We start from the raw sequence: 26,764 nt of genomic DNA, 5'->3' as shown, positions 1-26,764 counted from the left end.
ATTTCTCGTTCCCTTTTTCATGGATATTTGACTGAGCTGACAAACATAAACAAATAATAAATGGAAACCACTTTGGATAAAGTGTATTAATGTCCCATCTTGCCCAAATGCTCTGTCCTGTATATTAAATACATTTTTGATGCCAGTTATACTTTTGATGCCAGTTTATGAATTATATTCACCCATTATAATATTCGAGTACAACCAGAGTGTCTGTTACCACATTGGACTTACTTTTGATGCTCATATTGATATTTTCAATATCAAATAATGTTTGTGTCTATAAAGCATGGGCAAACATGAGAGTATAACTATGTTGAAATGCAGATCAATGTTCATCAAATATTTTGTTCTTCTATATGGAAGTGAGTACATTGCAATTCCATTCTCACATCTATTACAATTACACTTCCCAGAATGATTTTGTATTAAGTAATAACTTTTTGTCTGACGTGATGATCTTGTCCATGCGATAAGAAATTTGCGATTCAGGACCACACTTCTCAACGCTTCTGTACGGCCAATAGTCAAGAAGGACAGAAATAAGGACACAGCACACAGCTGAGCTTTGGAAAGGTACAGAGGCTCATCCTGTTATCAAAGCACAGGCAGGGCCAGATAAATGTACTCACAATTTAGAGAGCATGAATTACTGTTGTTATGGTGATGAGCACTTGCAAGAGAATCAATGGCTTCCTGGTGGGTTGATTGCGGATCATTATGTTATTCGAGTTGACATTATTGTTTTAATCTGTTCGGACACGTTACCATGGTACCATGGGCAAGCGAGGCTCTGAAGGTTTTAGCTTGATTGCTGTCGCCTGGTTTAAAGGGCCACCCATCTGGACAGTGCGGTCAGCGGCGAGGCATGAAAGGTTAAGGGCCTCTGATCAGTCAGCCTTCCACACCTGTCCGAAGGCCCTTCGGCAATCAGATAAACAAGAGCATTACGAGAAGTACCCTTTTTTTTAAAAAGAAAAAGAAAATCCTTCTGTTGATTAAAACACAGCATGAGAAAATCGCAGAATACAAGCACAATGGATGCTTTGATTCCCTTATTCTACATTGTCTGGTTCTACAGTATGCTCTCCTTTGATGACACACATCAATGATAACCCCACCCTATGCTGAAAACAGCTTTAAATATGCATTGCTAGTGTTCTAGTCGACGGTGTTGACTCACTGTATGCACATAGCTATATGATACTAAGCAAATAACCTTTTCTTGTTGAAACAGAGACAACAGCCAAAGCTTAGAAAAGAGACAGGGTGTTCTCAGTATGGGGCGGTGCATATTCTTCTTGATGTTTTACCTGAGGGGAAAAAGAGAAGGGTTTGTTACTGTCCTGGCAGCACCGGGTGAGGTACAGGGTGCTGGATTTGAGAGAAGCCGGTTAGGAAGAAAGGAAAGGATCCGTGTTTACATTGGACATAATCATCTTGTGCGTGTGAGCACTGCAGAAGGCAGGCAGTACCCTCCGCTGCACACAGCCTTTTGGCAGGCTATAATTTCGCTTTTTCCACTCGCGCTGGCTCCCATGGCAACTCTATCTGCTGAGTAGCCAGACGAGCGTTGTGAAATTGTTCAGGGGCTCCTGTAATTGGTTCCAGGTTAGACTAGCGAAAATACACCCGGCCATATTCAGCTGTGTTACTGCAGCGCATATCTTGGTACACACTCTTTATTTACAGACGCAGGATAAATCCTTATTTCCTGATGCTATGGGCAGCAATGATCTTTTACCTTGGAAGATCAGAATGACTTGGAATGAACCAATGCCCTTCTTGAAATAAATAAATAGAAAGCCAAGGAGGTGATATTTCTCCTTGAATTTCCAGCATGTATACATGTTCAAAGCCAAAGAATTACAAATTACTTTTTGTAATAACAAAATAACAAAAATAATAACTTATTATTATTATTATTGCTCTGTCCTTCCTATGGAGAGAGCCCAGCTCCCTTCCTTTTAAGAATAGTTCATCTTACCACAGTTAATTTAGCTAGCTTTCCTGATCTCTCATCTGCATGTCCTCCTGGCTGCAGTCTGCAGACACACAGCTGACTGTGGACTGGAGAGGGCTTCTGTAGGACCAGATGTGCATGTGCTGGGCCAGGAGAGCCTCTGAAACTCAGTGCAGGTATCACACTATTTCCTTGGCTTACCACAGCTCTGGATCCAGACCCATTGATTTATTTCATGTACCTTCCACATAATCCTGCTGATGGTTCTTTCATTTTAGAGGAGATGACTATAAAATATAAAAAGCTAGATATGCTGAATCATCTCTTGATATCTGCGTGTGTGTGTGTGTGTGTGCGTGTGTGTTTGAAATTAGATTACCCTTTCTAGCTGTGATTTTGCATTGAACAGATGATGATCTTATTTCAATGACACACACATACACACATGATCGCCCCCTCTGTTCACACTTATGTGTGCACGTACACGCACATGCATGCGCACACACACGGCAGAGATGGCTATTGTTATCAGTAAAAAATACACCATTAAACCATTTAATGAATTATCTACGTACTTTTATGCTGATCTGATCGGATGATCTCATTTCCATCTCAAAATTCTATATATTAGTGTAAAAGCAGTTATGTTCTACTGTGCCGGTTTGTGTCTGCATGTGTTACAGTGCAACAGTGCCACCTGTGGGACTGTACAGGGATGTAAAAATATTAACATTGCACAGAAGACGTTATGCCAATGATTTCTGTGAGAAAATGCCACTGTTCCCAGAGGGGCTCCTAGAAGAAGTCAAACTGGGTTTTAAAAGGAAAGACATATACAAGTCAAATAGCATACTAGCATACTACAATAGCACACTATGGCAATATCTTCATTCCCAGCGGAATGCATTCTAACGATATTGCTTAGAGCAGAAGGAATGTGTGGTTTTGTTGCAACACATTGAAGAGAGAGGCATCTCCAAATCACGGACACTAAAATGCAGCCACACAGCAGTTTCCATGCCTGTTTTTCATTAAATGTGTATCATTGTTTATGGCTTTATGTAAAATGCATTCATTGGAAACTCATTTTTGAGTGTAACACATTCAACATCAAATCCAGATTACATCTTGATGCTATTAACTTTAATATATGTGATAAATTAACAGGGAACAGTAAAATAAATTTTCAGATCCAGGCAGTGATCTAATTGCATGCAACATTCAGAGTGTCAAATACATTACTCCCCATTCTTGCTCTAGCAAAAAAAAGAATTCATTGAACTCACAAGCTTCTGTAAGGTCAAACTAATGAGGCAGAATAAATAAAGTTATAATATAAAAAAAGAAAAAAGAGACATGTTCAGTGTTTCCAGACCTTGCAAAATCAAATCTAAACTAATAGCATTTGATTACCATTTGGGGAAACTGTTTGAGATTTGTGAAACCGTTCATCCATTTTGTGATGAAGCTGCTTGTGTGGTAGGAAATCGTTTTTCCTACACTGAATTGTGATTTAAGACCTGCAGCCATTATTGTGCGAAAACCTCTGGCAGAGTTTTTACTTCTGCAGGTTGCTTCAGAGAACTCTTAATCTCCTTAGACAAACGGGAAGGTTAGAGGAAATGAAACCTGGAAACTGTGTGGAGAATGTTCCGAAATCCTGATCTTGAATGCCGGGACCATTGTTTTTCTTGAACCACAAGCACATTCCACCATTACATAAGAGCACAAAAAAACAACCATTGTAACCTGCCCAAGGCTACTTCACAGGTTTGTCTGTGTATTTACTATTGTTGAAACTCATAAAGGTTAACACCATCACTTTATTAGGTTCCAGAGCGGTGTGTGAAAGGAAGGTTCACAGTGCAAATAATCACTCACCATTCACCAGAGTGCATGCACTTCGCAGTCTTCACGGGTAGCTGTAGTTGTCCTACTGTGAGGAAAACAGTGTCAAAGCCTACCCTGTTACAGCGCAGGCTTTGGTCTCAATTCTGGACTTACATCAAGAAAAGACCTGATGTGAAGACTTATTAATACTTTTTACCTTTCTACATTTGCAAAAGACCTTTCTTTTGGAAATAGAAAACCCCTGTGGCATTACCAAGCCCATGACTTATATTTCATCACCTCAAATGCAAGTGGAAAGATGCAGTTTAAGATAGAATTATAGAGTCTTCGGAAGCATTAGCTGTCCCTGAATGAGGTGTTAAGTGTAACTACACAGCTAAACTGATAAGGGTGTGTGTGTGTGGGTGGGTGAGTGTGGGTGTGTTTGCGTGCATATGTGCATGTGTGTGTGTTTGGGGGGGTTGCTAGCTTTGCTACGAAGGAGAGCGCGTCCTAGCCTGCTTTTGGCAGATGAAAGGATGGTTTCAATTAATATGGCCGCTCCTCTCCCTGGCCCCGCTGTGCTTGTAGCCGTGCATCCGCGCATCTCCAAAATGGCAACCTGGTGCCGGCAGCAAATAGGAGTACAAGCGCAGGGAAAATAGCTTTGGTTCCTCTGTCTGCGCCTGCCTGCCTGCCCCCGCTCCCCGCTCCCCGCTCCCCGCTCCCCGCTCCCCCCCTCCCACCCTGCTTTATTCTGATCAGCTCCGCGCCTCTTATCGCTCTCTGCCAGATGCACGTCTGCCGAGAGGCTCAGTAATTAGGTGGCGAGATCTCAGACTCCGATCACTTTGGTTCCTTATCAGCCCTGACACCAATCTCCTTGAGTGACATTCCACCCAAACAATTATATAAACTCGGCCCGGGATCCGTGCGGAAAGTCAATTCTGCAGGAAGATGAAGAAGAAGAGGAAGAAAAAAGATTTAGAGCAACCGAACGCTGAGGGCAACTGTTTTTCTTCTCTCTCCTTTTTTTATTTAATTACAAGAAAGGAGAGCTGCTTAACCAAAAAAGATAACGGGGTTTGCTTTTAATGTTTTGGCCAAGATACTTTGGCCAGACAACTGAAATTCAGGTCCATGTGGAACAGTGAGAGATAGCGTTTGCACTGGGGTGCACAAAAACACTGTAAAGTGCATCAAATTGTATTTTCAAGGACCTCTGCAGTGCTTTGTAGTGGGGGTTTAGCTGGGATGTGGAAGTAACTCACACCTCAGTAGCTGGCATCTTGGTTATTTGAGAAACTGCACAACTATGCCAAAGCCTCCCAGCATTCATCTGACCCTAGTTTAAGAAGAAAATCTCTCTTGTACAGCAGAGATGAGCATGGTACACATTACCAGCCAATATTTCTGATACATTGGATCAAGGTTCAAATCTGTGTCAACCCCAGAGATTTCTGTTATATTCTGTGCGCACAGATAAATTTTACAATGCCTAACACAGAGGCAGTCTGTGAAAGAACATGTCAGAATATTAGAACTGAAAGGTAGTTACTGTGATCATGCTGGGATAAGAATTAGCACTTGTTTTTTGAGTTAAAACTCTTCATAGATCAAAAACTAATTCACGTTTCAGGGGCAATATTTGTCAAGTTGGCTTCTCTATTGAATTCTACAAGCACTTCTGGCCTCTAATATCCCCAGATTTTATAAACATTGTGAAACAGATTTAGAGTGCTATTACTGTTCCCAAACTAAACACAGGCCTGATTAAATGACTAATAAAAAGACTCATCAGTTATGGAGCAGTTATTGGCCAATCTTTTTAATAAAATACCTGATGATGATGAGTAAATCAATTAACTTTGACCTTTCAGAATCTGTTCTCTCAAATACAATACATCTACATCAGACAAGACTGATGAAAACAATCCTCTACAAACATCAGATGACTCAGTCCAGTAGAATGAAAACTTCAGACAGCTGGGTGTTAAACTTCTGGCCAAATATTCAACACCAAATAAGTTTATATTCAGATGACATCATTTCATGTGTTCAATACCCAGAATATCAATTTCAATTCCAATTTCAGATTTAATTTGATTTTATAACAAATCATCAGAATCACAGAACTGAGAGTTCCAGATTTCATGATATTTTCTTGAATTTCAGATATGCAATATGACAAATTTGCTCAACTTATTTTCTTGGTCAGGTCTAAAAAAACTCTTCAAGAGTTTCGAACTTCAAGACACTAATATCACTCCTCTCCATTTTATAGCTAAAAAGTACATTATATATTTACTTACTCCAGCTGGCTACAGAGCGGCGTTTATTAATGGCGGCTGAATGAATTTTGAGAGGAAAGCCTGGAGAATTCTGGTCCTTTTGGCTTTCCATACCCAGAAGTGTCACCCGAAGTGTGACAGTAAATTATGATGTGCAGACATTATAGGTTTTTCTCACAAGTTACGATGTCGGGAGTTTCGGATGCTCTCTCACACTAGCGAGGTTAGATTATGACAGCTGATCTGATGTAGCATAGACCAGTGGTTCTCAAAAGCTTGGTACAGGCGTACCCCTGGATATGCTGGTTTTCCAACTATAGCTGTCTGCAGTGGAACTGACTACCGTTGGCCACACCCAGATCATGTAGTCATTCCCTCTCAATGATCTGCTGCAGTGAAACTGGAAAAACAGCTCTCACCTAATCCTCTACCTGAAACCTGAGAGACAATGTAGATCCCAGCCTTGCTTCAGTTTTCTAAGAATATGACGCAGATAATATACTTTACCAGGAGTGGAATTATATTTGAGATGAAAATGGGAAGCGTTAATGGAGAAATTCCCTATACATATTGCCTTCTTGATAATAAATACATGAATAAATAAAAGTACCGTAGCTTTCCTGGGGGGGGGGGGGGATATATAAAACTGACACCATATTGCATCCAATATACCAGGTATTTTTGGGGAACAGCCGAGAAAACCTATTGTTCGTGGACAGAGAAAAACAAGGGAGGCAATCATTTAGCATATGCAAAGTTGAGCATAGGCTTATCTTGCCTCTGCAGGGTAATGCGCTTTTGTCATTTCACAGCCTTTTCTCCAGCAAGTTAACACTGACAATGAAGCCATCCCATTAAAATGGGAGGTTGGGTAATTTGAAGGCAAATCTATACATACTGGTTTAATTGTGGGTGCCCACGCTATGAAAGAAAGGTCAGCAGACAGGATGCCGTTTGCGTGGTGACAGACAGGGTAAGAATCCAGAGACACAGAAATGGATGATACTCGGGAGACACCATCAGGTGTCCATGACACACCTCAACATATTATTCACTCTATCGACTCAATCAGTGGTTTTCTTAAAAACCATGTTCGGCTTAATCAAACCAATCCGCTTATTGACTTAGACTACACTTTGCATTCCCGGAGTTTTTAATTTGCCATTCACCAAAGCAGGATCACAAACGGATTTTGTTAAGTCCATGAACACTTTGAAGTCCCTGAGTGAACAATGACCATTAATGCTTTCGAAAATTACTGATTCTTCATGTGCCATGCCCAGTCACAGCAGTACAATGGAGAATGAAGCTTCTTAGAATACTATTTGAAAAGTTTCTAAAATATTTAAATACCCAAAATATCTCATTATTTTATTAAAACATTCACTTCTTTCAAGTATTGTTATTATGACTTTGTTCTTCCTAATTGGGTAGCTCAGTGTGCAAGGAGTTTGCATGCAGTCCCTATGTCCCTGTTGACTTTCCCTCAGCACTCTGGTCTCCTCCCATGATGCAGAGATGTGCTGTCTAAGTTAATTACCACCGCTAAAAGGAACCTTGTGTGTACACTGAAGGTCTGCTGATTAGCCTGCTCAACTAGACCAATGTCTCCAGCCAGGGAAACTAATCACACTGTATTTATTCTCTAAGAGTGACATCACATGGTGCAGCAGAAGTTTGTGTCCTAACTAACTCACATCTCTAAACTCTGGTATTGAAGCCCCTACAGTCGATGGATGCAAGGCGGGCCCTTGTCTGTGGTTTGGCCTACACACGTACTCTGTGCCTATTGGCTTCAACTCAAAAGATGCGGTGCAGCACTTAAGTCGGCCCGTAAGTCAGAGGTTATAAGCTCAAATTCTAGGTGGGCACTGTGGTTAAGATTCCATTAAGCAGCCATAAGGAATTTGACTTAACCTCACTTGGCTCAGCAGCTATCCAGCTGCATAAATGGATATAAGAAGTAAATCAGCAATATAAGTTGTTCTGGATAAGGGTTTGTGACAAGCAAATAAATAATTCTGGACAATGCGGGATATGAAAATGGAGATTAATTCTTATTTTTGTCTCTTGTTCTGTGGTAAATTATTAGCTACAACTGTTCCTGTCTTTGATTTGTAAATGTCACTACTAGCGCAAGATATGCTCACACTTATTCTGGCCAAATCAGTACAAAACTATTTCCAATATATCTACTAGAGGGTCAAACATTGTCTCCAATACCCTCTGTCCATGACAATAACTTTACAGAGTGTTCAGTGCCCATGTTCATACTCCTACTTTGTGCTTAAAATGTGATGCAAGTAATACAGGTCTGGGCTTGTGAGCTTTTCCATTGTGTCCAATTACAGAAGCATTTTCATATTCCTTTGCATATTTTGACTGACACTGGAATAGCAGCTGCTAGTTTTATACTACTCAAACACCTTCCACTTACCTCGCATGTTGTCATACAAAAACCAACATGCATTGTTTTTATTCATTTTCTTACTGCTTATGTATGCATTGGATTATTAAACAAGCTAAAGTCAAATTTGAATCCCTGCGTGCCAGCTACGTAATTCTGTTGACCTTCAGGGTGGACTATCCCCCCAGATGTTGAACCAGACACAGCATAGGCTAATACAGGGGCAAAGACAGGCCAGCCATGCTACTCCACTTGTTACTCTGCTCTGGTTATAAAATGAAATCCCTTTCCCACTGCTGAGAAAGAAAGTCAAACACGGCATAGCAATTTTCCACAGACATGTTGTTCATAACAACACGTGACACTGATGTCAGTTTCATACTTAACTGAAAATGCTGTGACACAGAAGATGAAAGGATTACATGTGTGATCAGAGGCCTGTGTTCAGATGAACTGCTTGTGTGTGCATAAAACAAAGCTATTTCATGCTTGAAGGGAAGTGGGCTTCAATACCCGAGAGAGAGAACACATACAGTGAGCACCATAATGTTTGGGGCAAAGACACACTTATTTGGCTCTGTAGTCCACAATTTTATATTTGTAGAGGTCTTCTTTGTCTTACCTGGCTGTTTGTGATTTCTGAGCTCACCAGGACTCTCTTTCTTTTTAATGATGTTCCAAACAGTTGGTTTTGGTTAGCCTAAGTTTCGGCTTATGTCTCTAACTGTTTTTATATTATTATTTTTTATTTATCAACCTCATAATGGCTTCCTTGACATTCATTGGCACAACTCTGGTCCTCATGACAAACGCCAGTAACAGACTCCAAAGGCAATCAAAAGGTTAGAATCAAAACTAGATACTGAAAGTGCTCTTATACCTGCACAAGGAAACAATTTAACACACCCGATTAATCAGAAACCCCCGTGAAGCCATTTGTCCCAAACATTATGATGTCCTGAAATGGGGGAACTATTTATATAAAGGGCTGTAATTTCTACATGATGAAACCAAAATGTATAAATTCACCCTTATATAAAAGCAGAGAATGTCCCCTTCAATCACGTGTGAATAGTTTGATTACAAATCTGAAACTGAGCACAAAGCCAAATCAATAAAACATATGTCTTTGTCCCAAACATTATGGAACACAGCCATGTGGTTCACAGCACTATATACAGTGAGCGCCATAATGTTTGGGGCAAATACTTTAAAAAAAAATTGATTTGGCTGTGTGCTTTACTTTAATATGATTTTTGAATTATCCTAAAAAAACATACAATGATGATGCACCATCTCTACCATGTAATATACCCTAGTAGCCAGGTGTAAGAGTATAATAATAATGCATTGACTGAGTGTAGATATTTTTAGCTGCAAGGGAAATTGCTGATAAATTCATTTCCAACTTATCATATCACTTAGCATTTTCCATTTTCCTTTAATTGGCTATATGCATTGTTTATCATACATGCAGATCAAATGCATTGTGTATCCCAGTATTACTGACATATTATAGTGATAAGTTCATCATGCCAACGTGAGACCTAACAATTCAATATCAATCAAGAATAGAATGCTTTACAGAAATGGTGATTGAAATAAAACATTTCATTTGAATGACCTTTTTAAAGTAACCTCTCCCTGAACTAGTAATTCGTAGAGATCACAAAAAGTACTGCAGGGTGCATTCCAGGAATGTAAGCAAAATTATTTTAAAAAATAATCGTACCGGCGTTACAGCACTCGATCTCACAACATAATATTGCACGTGGGTGCACATCGGTTCTGTATTTTTCTTCGAAAGCCCAGTCTGAGGAATTTAGTACCGTGCATGTGGCTTGGATGTATAATCAACCTTTAAGACATTTTATTTTATATTAAAGGATAGGTACTTTGCTGTATTCGTTTCTCGCAGCTTGTCAGACAATACTTCTGAGGTTTATAATGTAGAGTTAGAGACAATTAAATATTTCTAGTTCCGGGCCAATCACGAACAGCCTACCAAGAGCAGATGAGCTCCATGTCACATGCGGGAAGCTTCGGTCCACACCCATAGAAAGGTTATTACAGTTTATTTCCACTGACGGTCTGAACACTCCCTTTTTGAATCTGGAGCTTTAGGCCACTCCTATTTTCCTCGTGTGTGCCACTGATGACAAATATCATTGGCTGTTGTAAGTGGCTAAGGGCTGGATTTTCAGTCATCTTGCCGTGGAATTTAGATTTTGAGTGTTGAACGTGGGAGGAGGTATTGAGTTTGTCCACATCTCATTTCCATCTTATATGCACGTTAATGTAAATTTTTGCATGTTCAACTATAATATTAGTTATGACTAAAAGCTCAGCAAACAAGTCGGTAAATGGGGAAGTTTGTCACCATGCTACAAACGGCTTAAAGCCGGGGAAGAACGGCTTCGTGAAGAACCGTTATTTCGACCAAAAGCAACAGCACAAGTACCGCTACCCCGAGGAGAAGGTGAGGCCTTGTCTTCAACGATACAACTGTACGAATATGATAGTGTTGCTGTCTGTTATTACTGTTGCCAGTGCTATCCAGTTATCCTGCTCACTATTCGATTTTTGCAGAACAGTTGACGTTAGTTTGCTAGCTATTGCTAGTTAGCTTCGTAAAGTGCCAATTATGGATAACTGGGTTAGCTGACGTTAGATACAGGCAGGGTTTCCGGTCAGCGCATGACAGCTAATCTAACGGTATCACATGTTAGCTAGCGAGTTAGCTGTATTATACCGAAGTTGACAACTTGTCTCCAATGTTTTTTTACTCATTATTGTGATGAAGTCATACCCAGTTGTTCTACGGTATGTTGCTTATGAGCCAGTTAGTATTTACAAGCTGGACTATGCATAACCATATGCTTTGCCTTTGGAATCGTTTGCTAAATCTTACCGGAGTTGTAGCATGATTGTAGCAAACGTAGTAGCTAGCTAGAGGCAACTGATCTTGTAAGTCTTGACATCAACTTCGTTTGATATTATACTGCTGGCTAGATAAATTGACAGCTTTCTGCTTGGTTGAAACAAATTGCTAACTTAAAGTTAGTCATGTTGACAAGTGGTAGCCAACCAATAGTTCCATAGTTTGCGTAACTCATTCATATGCAAGTTAGCCAATGTAGCTATGTAACATAAAGGATGCCACCCACTGTTCCTATATACACTGATGCCTTCCAGACAACTCAGATCAGCAAAGTAACGCAAATTAAGTAACGCCAAGTAGCAGGAATCGAAGGAACTGACTTCGATCAAGAAGGGAAAACGATTCCTGCTTGTGCAAGTTAGCGGGTAGTTGACAATAGCAAAATAAGCATTTGAATTTAGAGCAGTTTCTGCAAATGTCGACAATATATAAAGACAAGAACAGCACGCCCCTCCCTTTTAACATAAATATAAAAAAGCCACCTACGTAGTATTTGCTTCTTTTTATGCTGAATGTGATTTCTAGTTGTGGCACCACGAAGTAGAAACAAACGTGTGGTATTTTGATGTTAAGCGCTGGTATCCAGATAGCCTCCACACAACATCTCGTAAAGTGAAGAGTAAAATACGTTTTAGCTGTTTTAGCCACATAGCTAGCTAGATCAGCGAGTCATATTCGCGAAAACAGCTGAGGATTCACCCATTTGAAAATTTGAGGATATTTATTATTGGACTTCAGTGCTGAAAGATGTAGGCTTAATTGATACGCAGACTTTGTTTTTGAGATGCATTTAAACTTTGTGATGGGAATTCGTTGGCACGTCTGTTGCATTGTAAGTGACTGTCATAATAGAATATGAAGATTAATTTTATTGTGTCAGTTCAGGAAAGAGAACAGCACGCGCCTAGTAGAAAATGTGTCACCTACCGAACTTTAGTTTTAAAACTTTGGCTGAAGGTACTCTAATTTCTGGGTCACACTTGTTTTTCAAGGTGAATGTTAATCCGCCTTATCCAGGCCTATGCAAATTGTCGTTTTGAATTTTTTTTTAGAGAATAAACGTCGTCGATGTGTTGCATGCATTTGGAAGAAAATAATTTACCAGTATAGTTACTTACCAAAATGAGCAGCACTTATGTTGAGTAATGGATTAATTATGGATTGCATTGTATATTTATGCATCAGAAGGATACATGTTCAAAGCTTGGGATAAACAGTGTTTGTTGTGTACCATTGAAATGTCCTTAAAGGAATACAATGCAGGATTTTTACCTTGTATATATAATAAAATAACCATGCTTATCTATGGTGCATTGGTGATCTCTGTGTTTGCGCACTTTCACTGAATTCATGCACCTTTACCAGTACTTGTTATTCAAAAATGTGATCAGGACGTCTCTGGGCGTGGTGCTTTTTCCTGTGTGAGGGGAGTTGGGTGTGGCTACAGAGCCTGTGGTTTGGGATTGTATTTCATCATTACGTTCAACATAATGGAATTAATTAACTATAATCTAATCTGCCTTCTCAGCCACTCATTACACAGTACGAATGTTACCCCTAGCTATTCAGATAGCTACTTTAGATGGGGGGATTCAGGGTGAGTGGGCAGGGTTGTTTGATTGCAAACACAGGGCCAGAGCAAGGCTAAAAATCGTGCTTAGTATGCCTTTAAATAGTTCTTGAAGGGTCTCATTAATCCAAGCAGATTGTTCTGGATAAGGGCGTTTCATATGCAACTGGCTACTTAAAAGATTTGTTAAAAAAATAAAAAATAAAATATATATATATATATATATATATATATATATATATATATATATATATATATGTATATATGTATATATATATATATATCAGCGCAGATGTTCATTACTGGGAGTTTGGTACGTTTTGTTGACATTTCTTAAGCTTGTGATTCTGCTAGCCTAATATTTGTTCTAGGACCTTATGTTTGTCACATTGCCTTTGTTTGGTCTGTTAACCCTTTTTTCACTTTGTAGAAAATGTTTGTGCAAGGTTGTACTTACTGTCTTGCTAATGTTTAGGACCATCATATTGACTGCAATGGAGGACTGTATAAGCGGCCATTCAATGAATCGTTTGAGGAGACTCCCATGCTGGTTGCGGTCTTCACATACATGGGTTATGGCATTCTCACTATATTTGGATACTTTCGGGACTTCCTGAGGGAATGGAAAATTGAAAAATGCAACATTGCCAGCGAACGAGATGAACAAAAGGTAAATTCTCTGATTTACTTTTCTTTTTTTCCCAGTAAAAACTGCTTTTCTGTAAAATTCTATTTACTGAAAAGGAAGGACACACTTTGCAGAGAGCCAACTAAGCCTACTTAGTAATTCCTTGTGGAGGCTTGCTTGTGATTTTAAGGATGTAGGATTTACACTTTGGTGGCCAGAAATGTTAATTTTCACACTGAAGCACTTCTGCTTTCTACTGTTTCAGTTTTTAAGTCATAAACAGGGTGAACACTTCCATTGCTAATTGAAGTTTTCATTCCTTCAGTAAGAACCATGTACTGCACTGCTTTAAAGACAAATACTCTTGTTGAATCTGAGACATTGTGAACTATTTTCAGAAACAATTTTTGAGAAGAGAAAATGTTTTGTTTTAAAAATATTTCAATATTTGATATTAACCAGTGATGTATGACCAGGTTCATCCATATTTTTCTTTGTTTCTTAGGATTTTGTACCACTTTATCAGGATTTTGAAAACTTTTACAACAGAAACGTGTATTTGCGAATTCGGGACAGCTTTAACCGACCCGTATGCAGTGTTCCGGGGGCCAAAATGGATCTGGTGGAGCGAGTGTCCAATGACTACAACTGGACCTTTGAGTGAGTGAGCCCTTCTATTTCTGTATGTGAGCATGGTTGAGCGGAATCCCCTGTCGCAAGTGCAATTAAAATCTGTTGATAAGACAGCCAATTATCAGCAAGACCTTGTAGTTTCCATATGATTGAAAAAAAGACGTCACATGATCACATAAAAGCTGTACAACCTTGCTGCTGATTGGCTGTCTTATCAGCACCTAATAGATATCAGTGATGATGTTTGTTTCTCGGAAGCATTTCACGTGGCCTCTGAAGTTCAGTGGTTGACTACTGCATCAGGTATTTTTTTTTTTTTAATTTAAAAGATGAAAGATAGCGGATATGCTGCATGAGAGCAGTTATTCTTATCACACTTAAAACTGTGATTAGATATATTCTGCCACCCTAGTTCAGACCAATAGTGTGGTATGAATTTAACTGTGAACATGCCCCCTGTGAAAGAGCAATGTGTAAGAGGCATTATGGATAAAAACAAGCCTAGACTAGCACAGAGAAAGAAGGCAGTGAGCCAAGTACTAATTCTTGAGGAATTCCCATCAGAGCACAGGGGAGAGATTGTACCTCTCCAGGGAGCCTGGTAGAAACTGGTACAAGGCAGAATGTGTGAGGATCTGTCATTGGAGCATCCAGTGAGATAACTTCCAAAAGAAAAATTGAATTGGATCTGCACATCCGAGTGCAGCTGCTTTTGCAATGTAGAGGCCATCAGTCATGACCCTTGATATGCTGATGTGTTCCGTTCGTCCATGGGGTTCTGTGAGACACCCTCGTGAAGTATGGCAGGGATAAAAAAAATGGTTATTTATCCTCAGGTACACGGGCAAAGTGCTGAAAGATATCATCAACCTGGGCTCGTACAATTACCTCGGCTTTGCTGAGAACACTGGGAGGTGCTCTGAAGCTGCTGCAGAGGTGACCAAAAAGTACGGAGTGGGCGTGAGCAGCACGAGGCAGGAGATGGGTAAGCCATTCATACCCTCCTACCACAGGGAACCATTTCACTCCAGTGCACCAGATGTGATTATGAGTGGCACTGAATTTGAGATGCTCACCTTGAATGAGGTCACAGATTGCCATGGAGCGTACGTCTATTTCCTAGTGCCCAAATCAGACCTGAGCTTTTTACATGTGATTTGCATGAGCACAATTGTGATCTACAGTAAATTTCCACATAACCAACCTCAGAGGGGCCTGAAGGGAGGCGGATACATGAAAGGTTGGCTAAACCAGTAAAAATGAGAATAAATATATTGTGTGAAATGTGTCTTACTGGTGTAATATCGTTGGCTCAGGTAACTTGGGCATGCATGAAGAACTGGAGAAGCTGGTAGCAAAATTCCTGGGAGTGGAGTCTGCCATGACCTTTGGCATGGGTTTTGCAACAAACTCAATGAACATTCCAGCACTTGTTGGCAAGGTATGAAGGACCCTGTCAGACCACAAGGTTCTCTCAGCCCCAATTTTACTCTTTCCTTTCTCTCTCTTATCACTGTTTTCCTCTTGCTGTTAATTTTATTCTGTTCTGCCTTTGACCCATTTTAAAATTCATTGAAAGATCATTGGAACATCTGCTGTGTCATCTCGCTAGGTTTGTGACGTACTGATCACTGTGTGGCAGTGTAATGTATAATAGTGAATTCATAATATGCAAGGGAAATTTCATCTGGCTCTGTTCCACAAGCTTACTTTACCGTTCTGTTTCCATGGCGCCTGCATATGACCTCAAGCCCTTGAGCCCATACCAGAAGAGAAGTAGATAAAAGGCTGAATCTCTGCAGGAAACTGGACTGCCTCAGACCCACAGAGTTAATTCACGCCATTTAGACTTCCTGTTTAAGCAAGTAGTGCGGTAGTGTAGTTTCCTGTTCCTGATTATATGTTGGCCAGATTATACTTGTAAATGTTTTAGAGCCACAGTAGTCGAAGAATAATAAATGACTTGTCCCCTCGATTAACGAGGTAGTAATCTCCATTAGAGAGCCTTTTTTTTAGGAAATGTATGATGGGCCGACTGAATTTCTATTGTGATTTTGTCAGTACTATTGTGGCAAACAGAAGGCAAAGAGGATTACTGTCCACTTAATCCTGAAAATGATAGTAAATGTCCCAGTGCAAATCCAAAAGCTTAGTTGTGCAAGAGAGCCATCTGAATGTGCTTTGATGGCTAGTATTTATATTGTAACAATTATGACTAGCCAGGATTGAAGCATATTTTCACTTCCCTTTGGCTGGAGAGGGGAATTCATTCACTCGTCAGGGTAAATAAAAGGGAGAGTTCTCAACCCTGTGTTTTGTGCTTTTCCTGCAGATGCACACCAAGTTGTACATTAAGGAACGACTTGAATGTGGGCTAATGTTGATTTATATATGGTGAAACATTTTTTAAAAAGTAGTTACTCTCCATATTTCATGAGATCCTGAGATTTTGGTGAATCTGACATTTTGCTCTTCTCTGATTAAATGAGTGAGATAATCGCCTCTTTCATGTTTATCTCAGTGATGTGAAATGGGCGTGTTGCTCATTCAGTGCTAAAAAAGCGTGATGCAATGCAGTCCCTGTGCTGGGTCAGTCTGCGCTGATCCCTCTGTGTTGTCAGTTATATTTTTTCTGGAAGCAGCTTAGCGTAAGTGAGTACTGCTGATGACACGGTGTCTCGGGGCTCCTCCCTCTCAGGGCTGTCTGATCCTGAGTGACGAGCTGAACCACGCCTCCCTGGTGCTGGGAGCCAGACTGTCCAGATCCACAATCCGCGTCTTCAAACACAACAGTGAGCCTGCTTTCTGTCTCTGCAATGTTCTGATATACTCAATGCTGACCTCTCTTTACACTGCCTAGCAACAACCACCATTCCTAAGTGTTCTCTTAACATGGTGTCCAAAGCATTGGTCTCTGTCTGTTGATTTAATAGAACACCAGTGCAAACGGTTGGGGTTTATGTCTCTTGAGGCACATAAACAAAGAGCAGTCGTGTGTTAACTCTGCATTGCTCAGTGTCTAGTTCTGTGGTAAATGCATGTACTATGGAAGGACCCGACTTGTACTGCTTTATGGAAGGCTTCTAGCAGTGAAATGCACTGTAATGTTTTACAGTATGCATGTTTGAAATACAGACACTGGGGGTGGGGGTGGGGTGTTCATTTCATGATTTGTACTCTGTTATTCTCATTGACAAGTAAAATGATTAAACTATATTATGACCCCACTATATATTTTTACATAGAGTGGGGGTTTACTTCGGTACTGAGAGAAATTGTCAATGTTGCTTGGTCAACAAAACTAGCTCTCTAGAGTAGCCCGGAGCATCTGGGGACAGAGTAGATGCTGGGCTAGACTAGACACTGTTTGCTTTGAATAAACATTCAACACTCTGAATGTGTGCATTCTAAAGTCCAAGCACAGAGTGCGTGTTGCCGAAGGTTATTTCTGAACAAGAGTGGCAGTGAGTATTGTTATCTTGTTGCCTTTTTTTAAAGGTAGCTAAGATATGCATTCAAAACAAAATTGGCTGATTTTTAACAAAGTGGCAGTTTTTGTTTTTTTTTTTTTAAAGTAAAAAGTGTTTTGCGAAATTATGTCAAGTAATATTTCTCCACGTTTGACTATTGAATGAAAAGCAGGTGGATATGTGAATCTTTCAACTTTCTAAAACTAAGATCAATAGCTAACCAGCATTCAGTATTAAAGTTAATGTGACCATGAAATTGTACATCCAGCATGCCTGCGCCTGGCTAATGTTTGACTATATAGTGTCATGCATTTCCATTGTGACTTCTTGTGAAACAGAAAATGCCAAAATGGGATGAGGTCGATAGGATGGTAGATGGTGAAATCCGATCAAAGGTCTGCACTTAGCTATGGGGACCGTCACAGCCAAAATAAGCAAATTTCATTAATTATGTTAAAGTTTAACATGTTGATCATTACAAATGAATCACATGAGTTAACATGTTAATGTGAACAGTCCAATTTTTTTGGCAAAGAAATAAAATTTTACCAGTGGTTCAATTTCAAACATTTAATGTACGTGGAAGAATTACTAGGATGTCTTCCTTTATGAGTATAAATGGAATATAATACTCAGCTAATTATTTATACAGGAATAAGATTGGGTTAGTGGCATAATCAGTATGTATCTCTGTTGGGTTTTTCAGACATGCAGAGTTTGGAGAAGCTCTTGAGAGACGCCATTGTTCATGGGCAGCCCCGGACTCACAGACACTGGAAGAAGATCCTGATCCTGGTGGAGGGAATCTTCAGGTATACTGAGTGGGTGCCAAGTTAAATGTTCAGTGTTAGTTCAACTCTGAGCTTATCTGAGTCCATTAGTGATCACATGCTCTGTCGGAGTAAAATGTACTCTGTCAGAGTTGATTTAACACTGTACATTTTCCTGTGTGCGTCTTCCATTTTTTAACATGCTTGTGGGCAAAAGAGAAGGCCTGCACTTGCTACAATCTACTGAGTGTGATTCCTTAATAAATAATCTCCCTGTGGTTTGGCTGTTGTGTTCCATGCCCCCCCCCCTTCTCTTCTCAAAGCATGGAGGGCTCCATTGTGCGACTTCCTGAGATCGTGGCCCTGAAAAAGAAGTACAAGGCCTACCTGTACGTGGACGAGGCACACAGCATCGGAGCGCTGGGTCCCAACGGGAGAGGGGTGGTCGACTACTTTGGGCTGGACCCCCAGGACGTGGACGTCATGATGGGGACCTTCACCAAGAGCTTTGGGTCAGCTGGAGGATACATTGCAGGAAAAAAGGTAAAGGAGATGTGATCCTCAGACAATTTAGCTACACTCATTCAATTTATCATGTGAATTTATCATTTGCTTTAGGGCATTCTGAATATAATACTATTAACTGAGTGCTAAGGGTCCAACATCACCATAACTCCTCCAAACTGAAGAGTGAGTGGTCTGCTATAAGATCAAACACCAGCTTGACCATTTCTCCTTTAAGATAGCCGGTAGTCTCCAGTTGCCTGTCCGTGACTTCTCGTGAAGCAGGATAGGACTTGCGTCATTCATAAAGTATTTCTTCACCAGTCACCTCGGCATTTGTGTTCCTCATGATGCCAATAAGGCTGATTGTATTAGTAGATAACATTGGTAACACACTGTTGGTGACCATGCTGACAACTCTGCAGGCTGTTGTTCCCCTCTTCTTATTCCAGTGTTGTTTTTCAGGTTTGTGGATTTTTATACTTGTGCATGTTACACATGCCTCCTGAAGCCAATGTTGGCCAAAACCAGTGCATGTGTTGATAAAAATGGAGATGATGCATTGAATATTCACAGAACTGTTTCTCTACAGGAGCTGATAGACTACTTACGTACACATTCTCACAGTGCTGTCTACGCCACGTCCATGTCACCCCCCGTGGTGGAACAAATCATCACTTCTATGAAGTGCATTATGGGAGAGGACGGGACCACCTATGGTGAGTTTGAAAACAGGAACATAACGACTGGTTGGTACAGAATAAAGTGACCCAGACTGAGCTTGTGCAAGTGTTGCAGCACTACCATTAGGTGGCAGCATAGGCTTATGAAGACTTTGGTATGCCGAGAGGGAGCCTCTGTTATACTACGTATCGGGAAAAGGCTTAACAGCAATTTCCTACCCCTCCTCCCATCCTCCCCTTCCCTTCAGCCCCTCCCCTCAAATCTCTCAAATAAACATTATGTGATATAATTACACTTATTTATCTATTTTGTCCTTCCATATGAGGAATGAATGCAAAAAGAATTTTGAAATGCATTTAAAAGAAATGGCCATATGTGCCTAAATACAGTTATAATGACTCCTGTTCATGGTTATTGTCATACATGGATTCTGGGAGTTTCTAATCACCAGTTAGTTGAAACGTAGAACTAATTATAGAAAGATCCTGTGTAATGATCTCTCAAACGGCATGTTACTATATATGCCCATGTATAGTTATAATGACCTTAAATGGGCATATCTCAGAATTTCCACAGTAAATCAGCTTCATTTTTGGGATGCATATGGTCTGAGGCATAAAGTTAAAGCCTAAATTAATTGTCATTGTTTTGGGAAAAAAAAAAAGTTTGGAAACATTGGCAGTGGCAGAGATGTTTTTTTCCTGAGCCTTTCTAAATTTTGTTCTACGCAGGCATTCAGCAGGTTCGACAGCTGGCGGAGAATGCGTCGTACTTCCGTAGAAGACTCCAGGAAATGGGCTTCATCATCTACGGGAACAACGACTCCCCCGTCGTTCCCATGATGCTCTACATGCCAGCGAAACTCAAGTAGGTTCGCAGCCCCACACATGGCTATGCATCAAGGTGTTGTATTGACCTGAGTGACAGGCACTGATTTCTCCCTCTCTGGTTTTTTCCAGTGCGTTTGGGCGGGAGATGCTGAAGAGGAACATTGGGGTGGTGGTGGTTGGGTTCCCAGCAACGCCCATCATTGAGTCCAGAGCTCGCTTCTGTATTTCTGCAGCGCATACCAAAGAAATGCTGGACATGGTAAGGGCCTTCAGTCTCCCTCTATATGAACCGAGCGCCCTCCACCTCATCAGCCCACAATCAGCCAGCCCTTTAACCCCCTCAGCATTCTCTGTAGCCAGCCAATCAGAATTGGCCAATATTTACATCCTTCAAGCAAATCCAAGCTAAATTTGCCAATATACCCTTTGTTATTTTGTGCTGTTTGCACCTTTTGTCTGCCTGACCCATAGCAAAGGCGCAAGTTGTAAAATAAACACGGAAGTTGTTTAGTCAGGTTAATTGAGGCAACAACTGTGCAAGGAACAGCTGAGAAATTTTACAACTCTGAGGTCATTAGAATGAAATGACCAACATGGTTGGCCAATTAATGAAACGCTCGGTATCTTAGTACCAGCTTAAAACTCCAGTCCTTCAATTAGGCCAGTGAGCACATTTTAGGATTTCATAGGCCAGTTATGGAAGTCTGTAATAAAGCTTGTAGGCGTGTAAATGCTCCCCTTCAAAGCTAGAAAGGGCCATGTGCGACATGAATGAATTTAAGAAGTTAGTCCCCGTTCCACGTGTGAGAGGAGGGCTTTACGTAACCATGGCTTCCATGTTGCTCTGCTTTTTGGCAGGAGATCAAAGAGCATCTAATCTGCCTCCCCAAGGGGGACTCAGCCATGCTGAAAAGTATATTGCGCTTTTTTTCCCCCAAAAAGCCCCACTCCGCAATAGAATCGCCTTTGTTGAACGAGTCCTCGTATGAAACCCCACATTTTTCTTTATTTTTAGGACACAAGTCAGTCCCCTTTCACACACATTCAAGATTTTGTATTCAGAAAATAGGAAAGAAAAAGGCAAATTGCTTCCACATGGTGTGCAGTTACACAATACAAAAAGGTGTTCTCTATTGTAAAGGAATACTCTTAGCCAATTAGCCCAGTAATCCAAATACCGCAAATATGCTATTGCTAAGTCTTGGGTTTGGCTGCATGCTTGTGGGTCTATATCATTATTAATCATCATCAATCACTTTTTATCAATAAAGGAAATTAATTATATGCATACCCAACAAGGTTATTATTGTAAAATGAAACAAACATAAAATTGAGAGTTTAAAAAAAAACGGAAACTAAACAAAAACTAACAAACCTGCTCTTAAAACTAACTGAATTAAGTAAATTGAAATTTAAATAACAGATTTGTGAAAAATCTTAAGGTTATTCAGATATTAATTAATGCAGTTAAATTCAATCGCGTATTGTATTAATATAATAATTGTATTGATAAACAATGAGGTCCATGAACACTTAAATTGACTTTGCATGAATAATAAAGCATTCTAAAAAAAGAACAACTTCTGATAAGAAAAAAAATGATCAATGCCGAAATGTTTGTGGAAACATTAGCGATCAGATTGTACGCACATTTTGTAAATGAGGCCCCTTTGTGGTGCACATTGTTTTCCTGTCTTAACCTGACACCGTAGCCGATTTAGCATTTCCGGCCATTGCGGTCATGACCAACCTCTCTGTTCTGTTCTCCGTTCACAGGCATTGAGCGCGATCTGTGAGGTGGGCGACCTGTTGCATGCAAAGTATTCCCGACGCAGGATACTTCCCTCGCTGGATCGATCCTTTGATGAAGAGACCACATACGAAGAGACCGAAGACTGAATGTCCTCCACAGCAACCAAACGTGCACTGCTCGTCTGAAGCGCTCGGTGAAAATTCACAGAACCACTTAATATATGGCCTGAGCCCCTTTTACCCTCCTTATTTTCACACATGGAGCTCATGATGGCCAAGCAGTGTCCAGAGAGAGAGCGCTTTCTGTTTCTTTTCCTTTTGTCTGAAGCACTGTTGGGTTTGTTGCTTAACTTATTGTGGCCTTTTGTTTATTCTCTACTGAAGACAGGCTGTCAGTGCGCTTGTATGCACAAATTGTTTTTTGTGCAGTATCAACTCCAAACTAATCAGATTGATACATTTTATAAAGAGAGCCAAGAAGAAAAAGAACAAACTGCCCACCTGGATATTTTTTAATTAAAACTGCAGCAACTGCTGTCAGTCCAAAAACCACTGAGGTTTATCAGTTTCTTTTTCTGTATCATTGCAAGTGAGCTTTCTTTCATGTAGCCTATCACATATCTGATTGTCAACAGTATTATGTACAACTTTCAGTTATGTATTTTTGTATAACTTGAATTACTGCCAGGACCAGTTTCTAACTTGAATCAAGGCTTTCTTGCTTAACCAAAGTTTTTATTTATTTTTTTCTGGATTGGAACACAAATCAGCAGCTTTGGATAATGTCAACGCAAATGACTCCTCTGTGAGCAGCCGTAACTGCTGTCAAAATCGCTTTCCAAATGATTCCACTTAGATTCCGCTTTTTGAAAAGGGCTAAGACCTGTTAACTAATTTTTTATTCTATTTTCAAATAGAAATTATCAGGATAAATTTGTCATATATTTCAGTACGGGACTGATATACTTAAAGTGTGATCATGTTCATTAACTCCTACTATTTCGACAGGTTTTCTTCAACTTACATTTTGTACTGCCAAGCTTATCTGTGCTCATCTGTACTGTTTGTCAGTGGAGCCAGACCGATATTTTTATCGGACAGCCAGTATCTCAGACCAATAATTGCATTTTTGGACCATATCTGTATCGGAAACCAAGGTCAACATGTATGTGGCTGATGCATACAACTGATATATATTTTTACATATAATGCTTCTTGCTGTCTCATGTGACTTAGAACGTTCACTGCCGATAGCGTGCTGCCTTTACTCAGTCAGAGAGCAGAGCTGGAGGAAGACTGTTCAAGCTGACGAGGGAGAATAAGCTATGAGTCTCTTGCTAGCTATTTGACTATTGTCATAAGTAACACATATTAACTTAAATGTTCCTCATTTATTATTTGTGGTCAGTAATAAAAGTATCAGCCTGTTGACTCTCAATAATTGTCTGCACACTGCCGATGAATGTTAGCTAACATTGCTGGCTAGCTAACGTCAGCTAACAATTGACTAGTAAAGTTATCCCACCATCTGCTAACATTATCATTCATGAAAGTGCCAATGCAGATGTGAAACATATCTTTTGGACAGTGCCCATTTAGAATTACCTCTGTAATTTAGTTAATTGAGGCATTTATTTTCATATCGAATAAGCTTGATGGCAAGCAGTAGATAGCAGAGAGTAAGCAAGTCACAAGTGGGCCACTTCATGCAAAGTTAGCAAGCCATTGACATTTTTGCTCCTAGGTTTTCCAGCGGCCTACTGGCATATTCAGAACCTTTTTGGGACATATACCCGCTCATTTGCTGCTTGTTTATCACATATTATAGTCAGCAGGGTACTTTTGGTCCCCGTTTTCTCTTATTTATAGCCTACAGTAAACGTATTTCTAAAGATTAGAAACTGATACAAATCATGGCTTTTTGTGAAAAGAATTTTTAATTCCATGCATTGTCACGATAGACTAATCACAGCAGATAAATCATCATAGGTTTTCCCCTCACTGCTGATTCCCACTGACGAGACGAGAGGAGGCCCTGGCAGGTGCAAATGCAGAGGAGCTATGCGTCTTGTTTTATTATGTATCACTAATTGACTGGCAGTATTGATGGCGCGTAATCGATTGATGTTCAGCACACTGATGTTTACTGAAGTCACAATGTAAAATTGGTTGAGATAATGTTAATTAAAAAATCTTTAATAAAAGTTGTTTAAGAAAGCAGCAGCCTTCTGAGTACCTGTCATATCAGTGCAAAATTGATGCACAATCCACGCAGAAAGGTCTATTTTCATTCCAGCTCAAAAATTCACTGTTTGCTTGCCATTATCGGTATTCTCTGAATTTTCCCCCTCTAAAATCGATGTTGGTCTCAAAAATCCCACATGGGTCAGGCTCTACTTGTCACTGCCAAAGACAAAGGGTGTTTTAAAAGCTTTCTAGTCTCTGAACTGTGTTGACCTCGTTGTAAGGGAGGGATTCTTAAAGTGATTCACATCCCCTGGGCGCATCTTTTTTATTTTAAGCTTCACTTTTTTTTTTTTTGGAAGAAAATGGCAGCTCCAAACAAACTCACCAAACCTGCTGGGTTTACAGTTAAAAAAAGGGTGCTGAATTGAGCATATTTCAGTGTTTTGTGACTTGTCTTAAAAACAGGAGTCATTCCAGATTTAGTTTAAAATGACTAGCTTAATTGTATGAATTGGTCTTTACCTATTGTTCATACTGTAATGCATCAAAGTATGTCAGATATGTAATGACAAAAAATAGCAAGTCAACTGAATTGTTAAGTGTACAAAGATATCAATTTAAAATTTGAATGATACATGTTAAAGTTGCTTTTTAAAAGTTGAAAACTCACTGCTGGATTAATATTTTCTCTCTATTCTTTTTGTATTCTTGTTTGCACTCCAGAGAACATGGTATGGTAATGACAAGCGCATAAATTGTGTCAAAACAGTGCAGGTGCTGTCAGGGAAAGTGTAGTAAATTAGAGGCTTGGATATTGGACTGCTTTGAAAATACATGTGTGTTGAAATGTAACTAGCTACCAATAATGCATAGAAATGATACTTTTTGGATTAACACTGTTTACTAGTACATATTGCAGACTATTTGTCATGTTTCACTTCTTAAAACAATCTTATGTTTACTTATAGTCCTTCTGTTTACTTTGTACCTTTCAATTTCCCATCACCCCCCTCCCCCCCAAGCCCCATATGCCTGATTTTCAGCATATGCCCTGTGCATGGCCCTGGTGTGCTACAAATATTGTAATGTCCAAGTAATAAATTGGATAATGCCCTCCTCAGATGTGAAACTTACTGGATTTATCATCTTCACACACTTGCTTAACATGGAGTTCTATATATACCCTTTTGTCTGAGTGTGTATTTATGGCTACTGTGTATTGTGTGTACTATTCTCAGTGTTTATACTATTCTATAACTTACCTGGCTGTACCGTTTTCTATTTATTTAATTAGTTTGGGGGAGGTATGTCATGTTATTTTCTATGTCTATATTCTGGCACTTATTTGAGAGGCACTACGCATAGAGAATATAGCCTATGCAGGTTATATGTAATACCTGTCAGGCCACATACACCTATATTCTTCTGGGCTAGTCTTTGTAAATGGGCTAGTGAGCAGCACACACGTATTGTTCCGATGAAGGCTTGCTAGCCGAAACATTAACTCCACTGTATTAAAGCTTTATTTTTGGAGCACTATACCAAGTGAGTCTCACTTCATTCAAGTTTGAACACTCTTTTGACTCTGCACCTTAGCAATTAGACTGGTGTGTGTGCATTTTGAGTAATACATTGGACATAAGAAATGTTATGCCCCCTCTCCCCTTATTTTTAATGCATCGAATGTTAGTCTATAGAAAATTGTCACGGAGTAAACCATGTCAAGAAAGGCTTTTAATGCTGCACTCAATTGGGGCTGTTCGTCAGTTAGCATTTGACTAGTTTAGTTGTGGTTCTGGAAGGATAAAATTTCAGGGGGGCTTTCAGGGGTTTAACATGCAGCTAACTTTAATGCGATTGCTCTGTGAAAACAAGCACAGATTCACCTGAACCGGATCGCCTACTATCAAGTGATCTAAAGGTCTGCCCAACGGGACGATTTAAAGGAACTTCACATAATAAGTTAAATTTTCTCACATTCCTCATCGAATGGTCAAATAGAAATTTGGTCTCAGTTTGTCAGTTTCTTCCTATATAGGCTACTACTTCACCATTAAGGGAAGTCAGAAAATTGATAAGGGCCACAGAGCCTACACATCGCACAAGGTTAAAGAGAAGAGAATATTTTAAAATATTTGAAATCTTTTATAGTCCATTAGAATTCTCAGATTTGTTCCTGATTTTTGAAAAGGCTTATTTTTCTTAATTATACTTCTAAGTTCTCTTTAAAATTGTTTTGTTCAGTTATGGAGTAACATGTGAAGTAAGTGGGGATTTAATTCCTGAGAGTATGAAAACCTGGTC

The 26,764-nt window shown here is 39.8% G+C and overlaps 1 protein-coding gene and 1 long non-coding RNA gene across 2 annotated transcripts; one reads left to right on the top strand and one right to left on the bottom strand.

The window, feature by feature from the left end:
* Nucleotides 1-210: 210 nt before the first annotated feature.
* On the bottom strand, nt 211-3,922 carry LOC135241733 (uncharacterized). The gene is made up of 3 exons (XR_010326100.1): nt 3,845-3,922; nt 1,220-1,313; nt 211-921 (listed from the first exon to the last, which is right to left on the bottom strand). It is a non-coding gene; the product is annotated as an uncharacterized LOC135241733 (long non-coding RNA).
* Nucleotides 3,923-10,688: 6,766 nt separating this feature from the next.
* On the top strand, nt 10,689-25,999 carry LOC135248162 (serine palmitoyltransferase 2-like). The gene is made up of 12 exons (XM_064322472.1): nt 10,689-10,970; nt 13,478-13,672; nt 14,136-14,290; nt 15,100-15,248; nt 15,580-15,704; nt 16,962-17,055; nt 18,440-18,545; nt 18,827-19,046; nt 19,600-19,726; nt 20,423-20,558; nt 20,651-20,780; nt 22,298-25,999. The coding sequence occupies exons 1-12, from the start codon at nt 10,824-10,826 to the stop codon at nt 22,418-22,420; spliced, it is 1,707 nt and encodes a 568-aa protein (XP_064178542.1). The 5' UTR covers nt 10,689-10,823; the 3' UTR covers nt 22,421-25,999.
* The last annotated feature ends 765 nt before the right edge of the window (nt 26,000-26,764 follow it).

Source organism: Anguilla rostrata, chromosome 1 (genome assembly GCF_018555375.3).
Source record: "Anguilla rostrata isolate EN2019 chromosome 1, ASM1855537v3, whole genome shotgun sequence".
In the NCBI taxonomy this organism is placed as follows: domain Eukaryota; kingdom Metazoa; phylum Chordata; class Actinopteri; order Anguilliformes; family Anguillidae; genus Anguilla; species Anguilla rostrata.
Note: the sequence above shows the minus strand (reverse complement) of the source record. Positions and strands in the feature narration are given on the sequence as shown.

Excerpts from the sequence above, each read along its gene's own strand:
- LOC135248162 (XM_064322472.1), top strand. The coding sequence starts at position 10,824 with ATGACTAAAAGCTCAGCAAACAAGTCGGTAAATGGGGAAGTTTGTCAC. Across the intron at positions 14,291-15,099 it reads GACTACAACTGGACCTTTGA|GTACACGGGCAAAGTGCTGA; the intron begins GTGAGTGAGCCC and ends ATTTATCCTCAG. Across the intron at positions 20,781-22,297 it reads CCAAAGAAATGCTGGACATG|GCATTGAGCGCGATCTGTGA; the intron begins GTAAGGGCCTTC and ends CTCCGTTCACAG.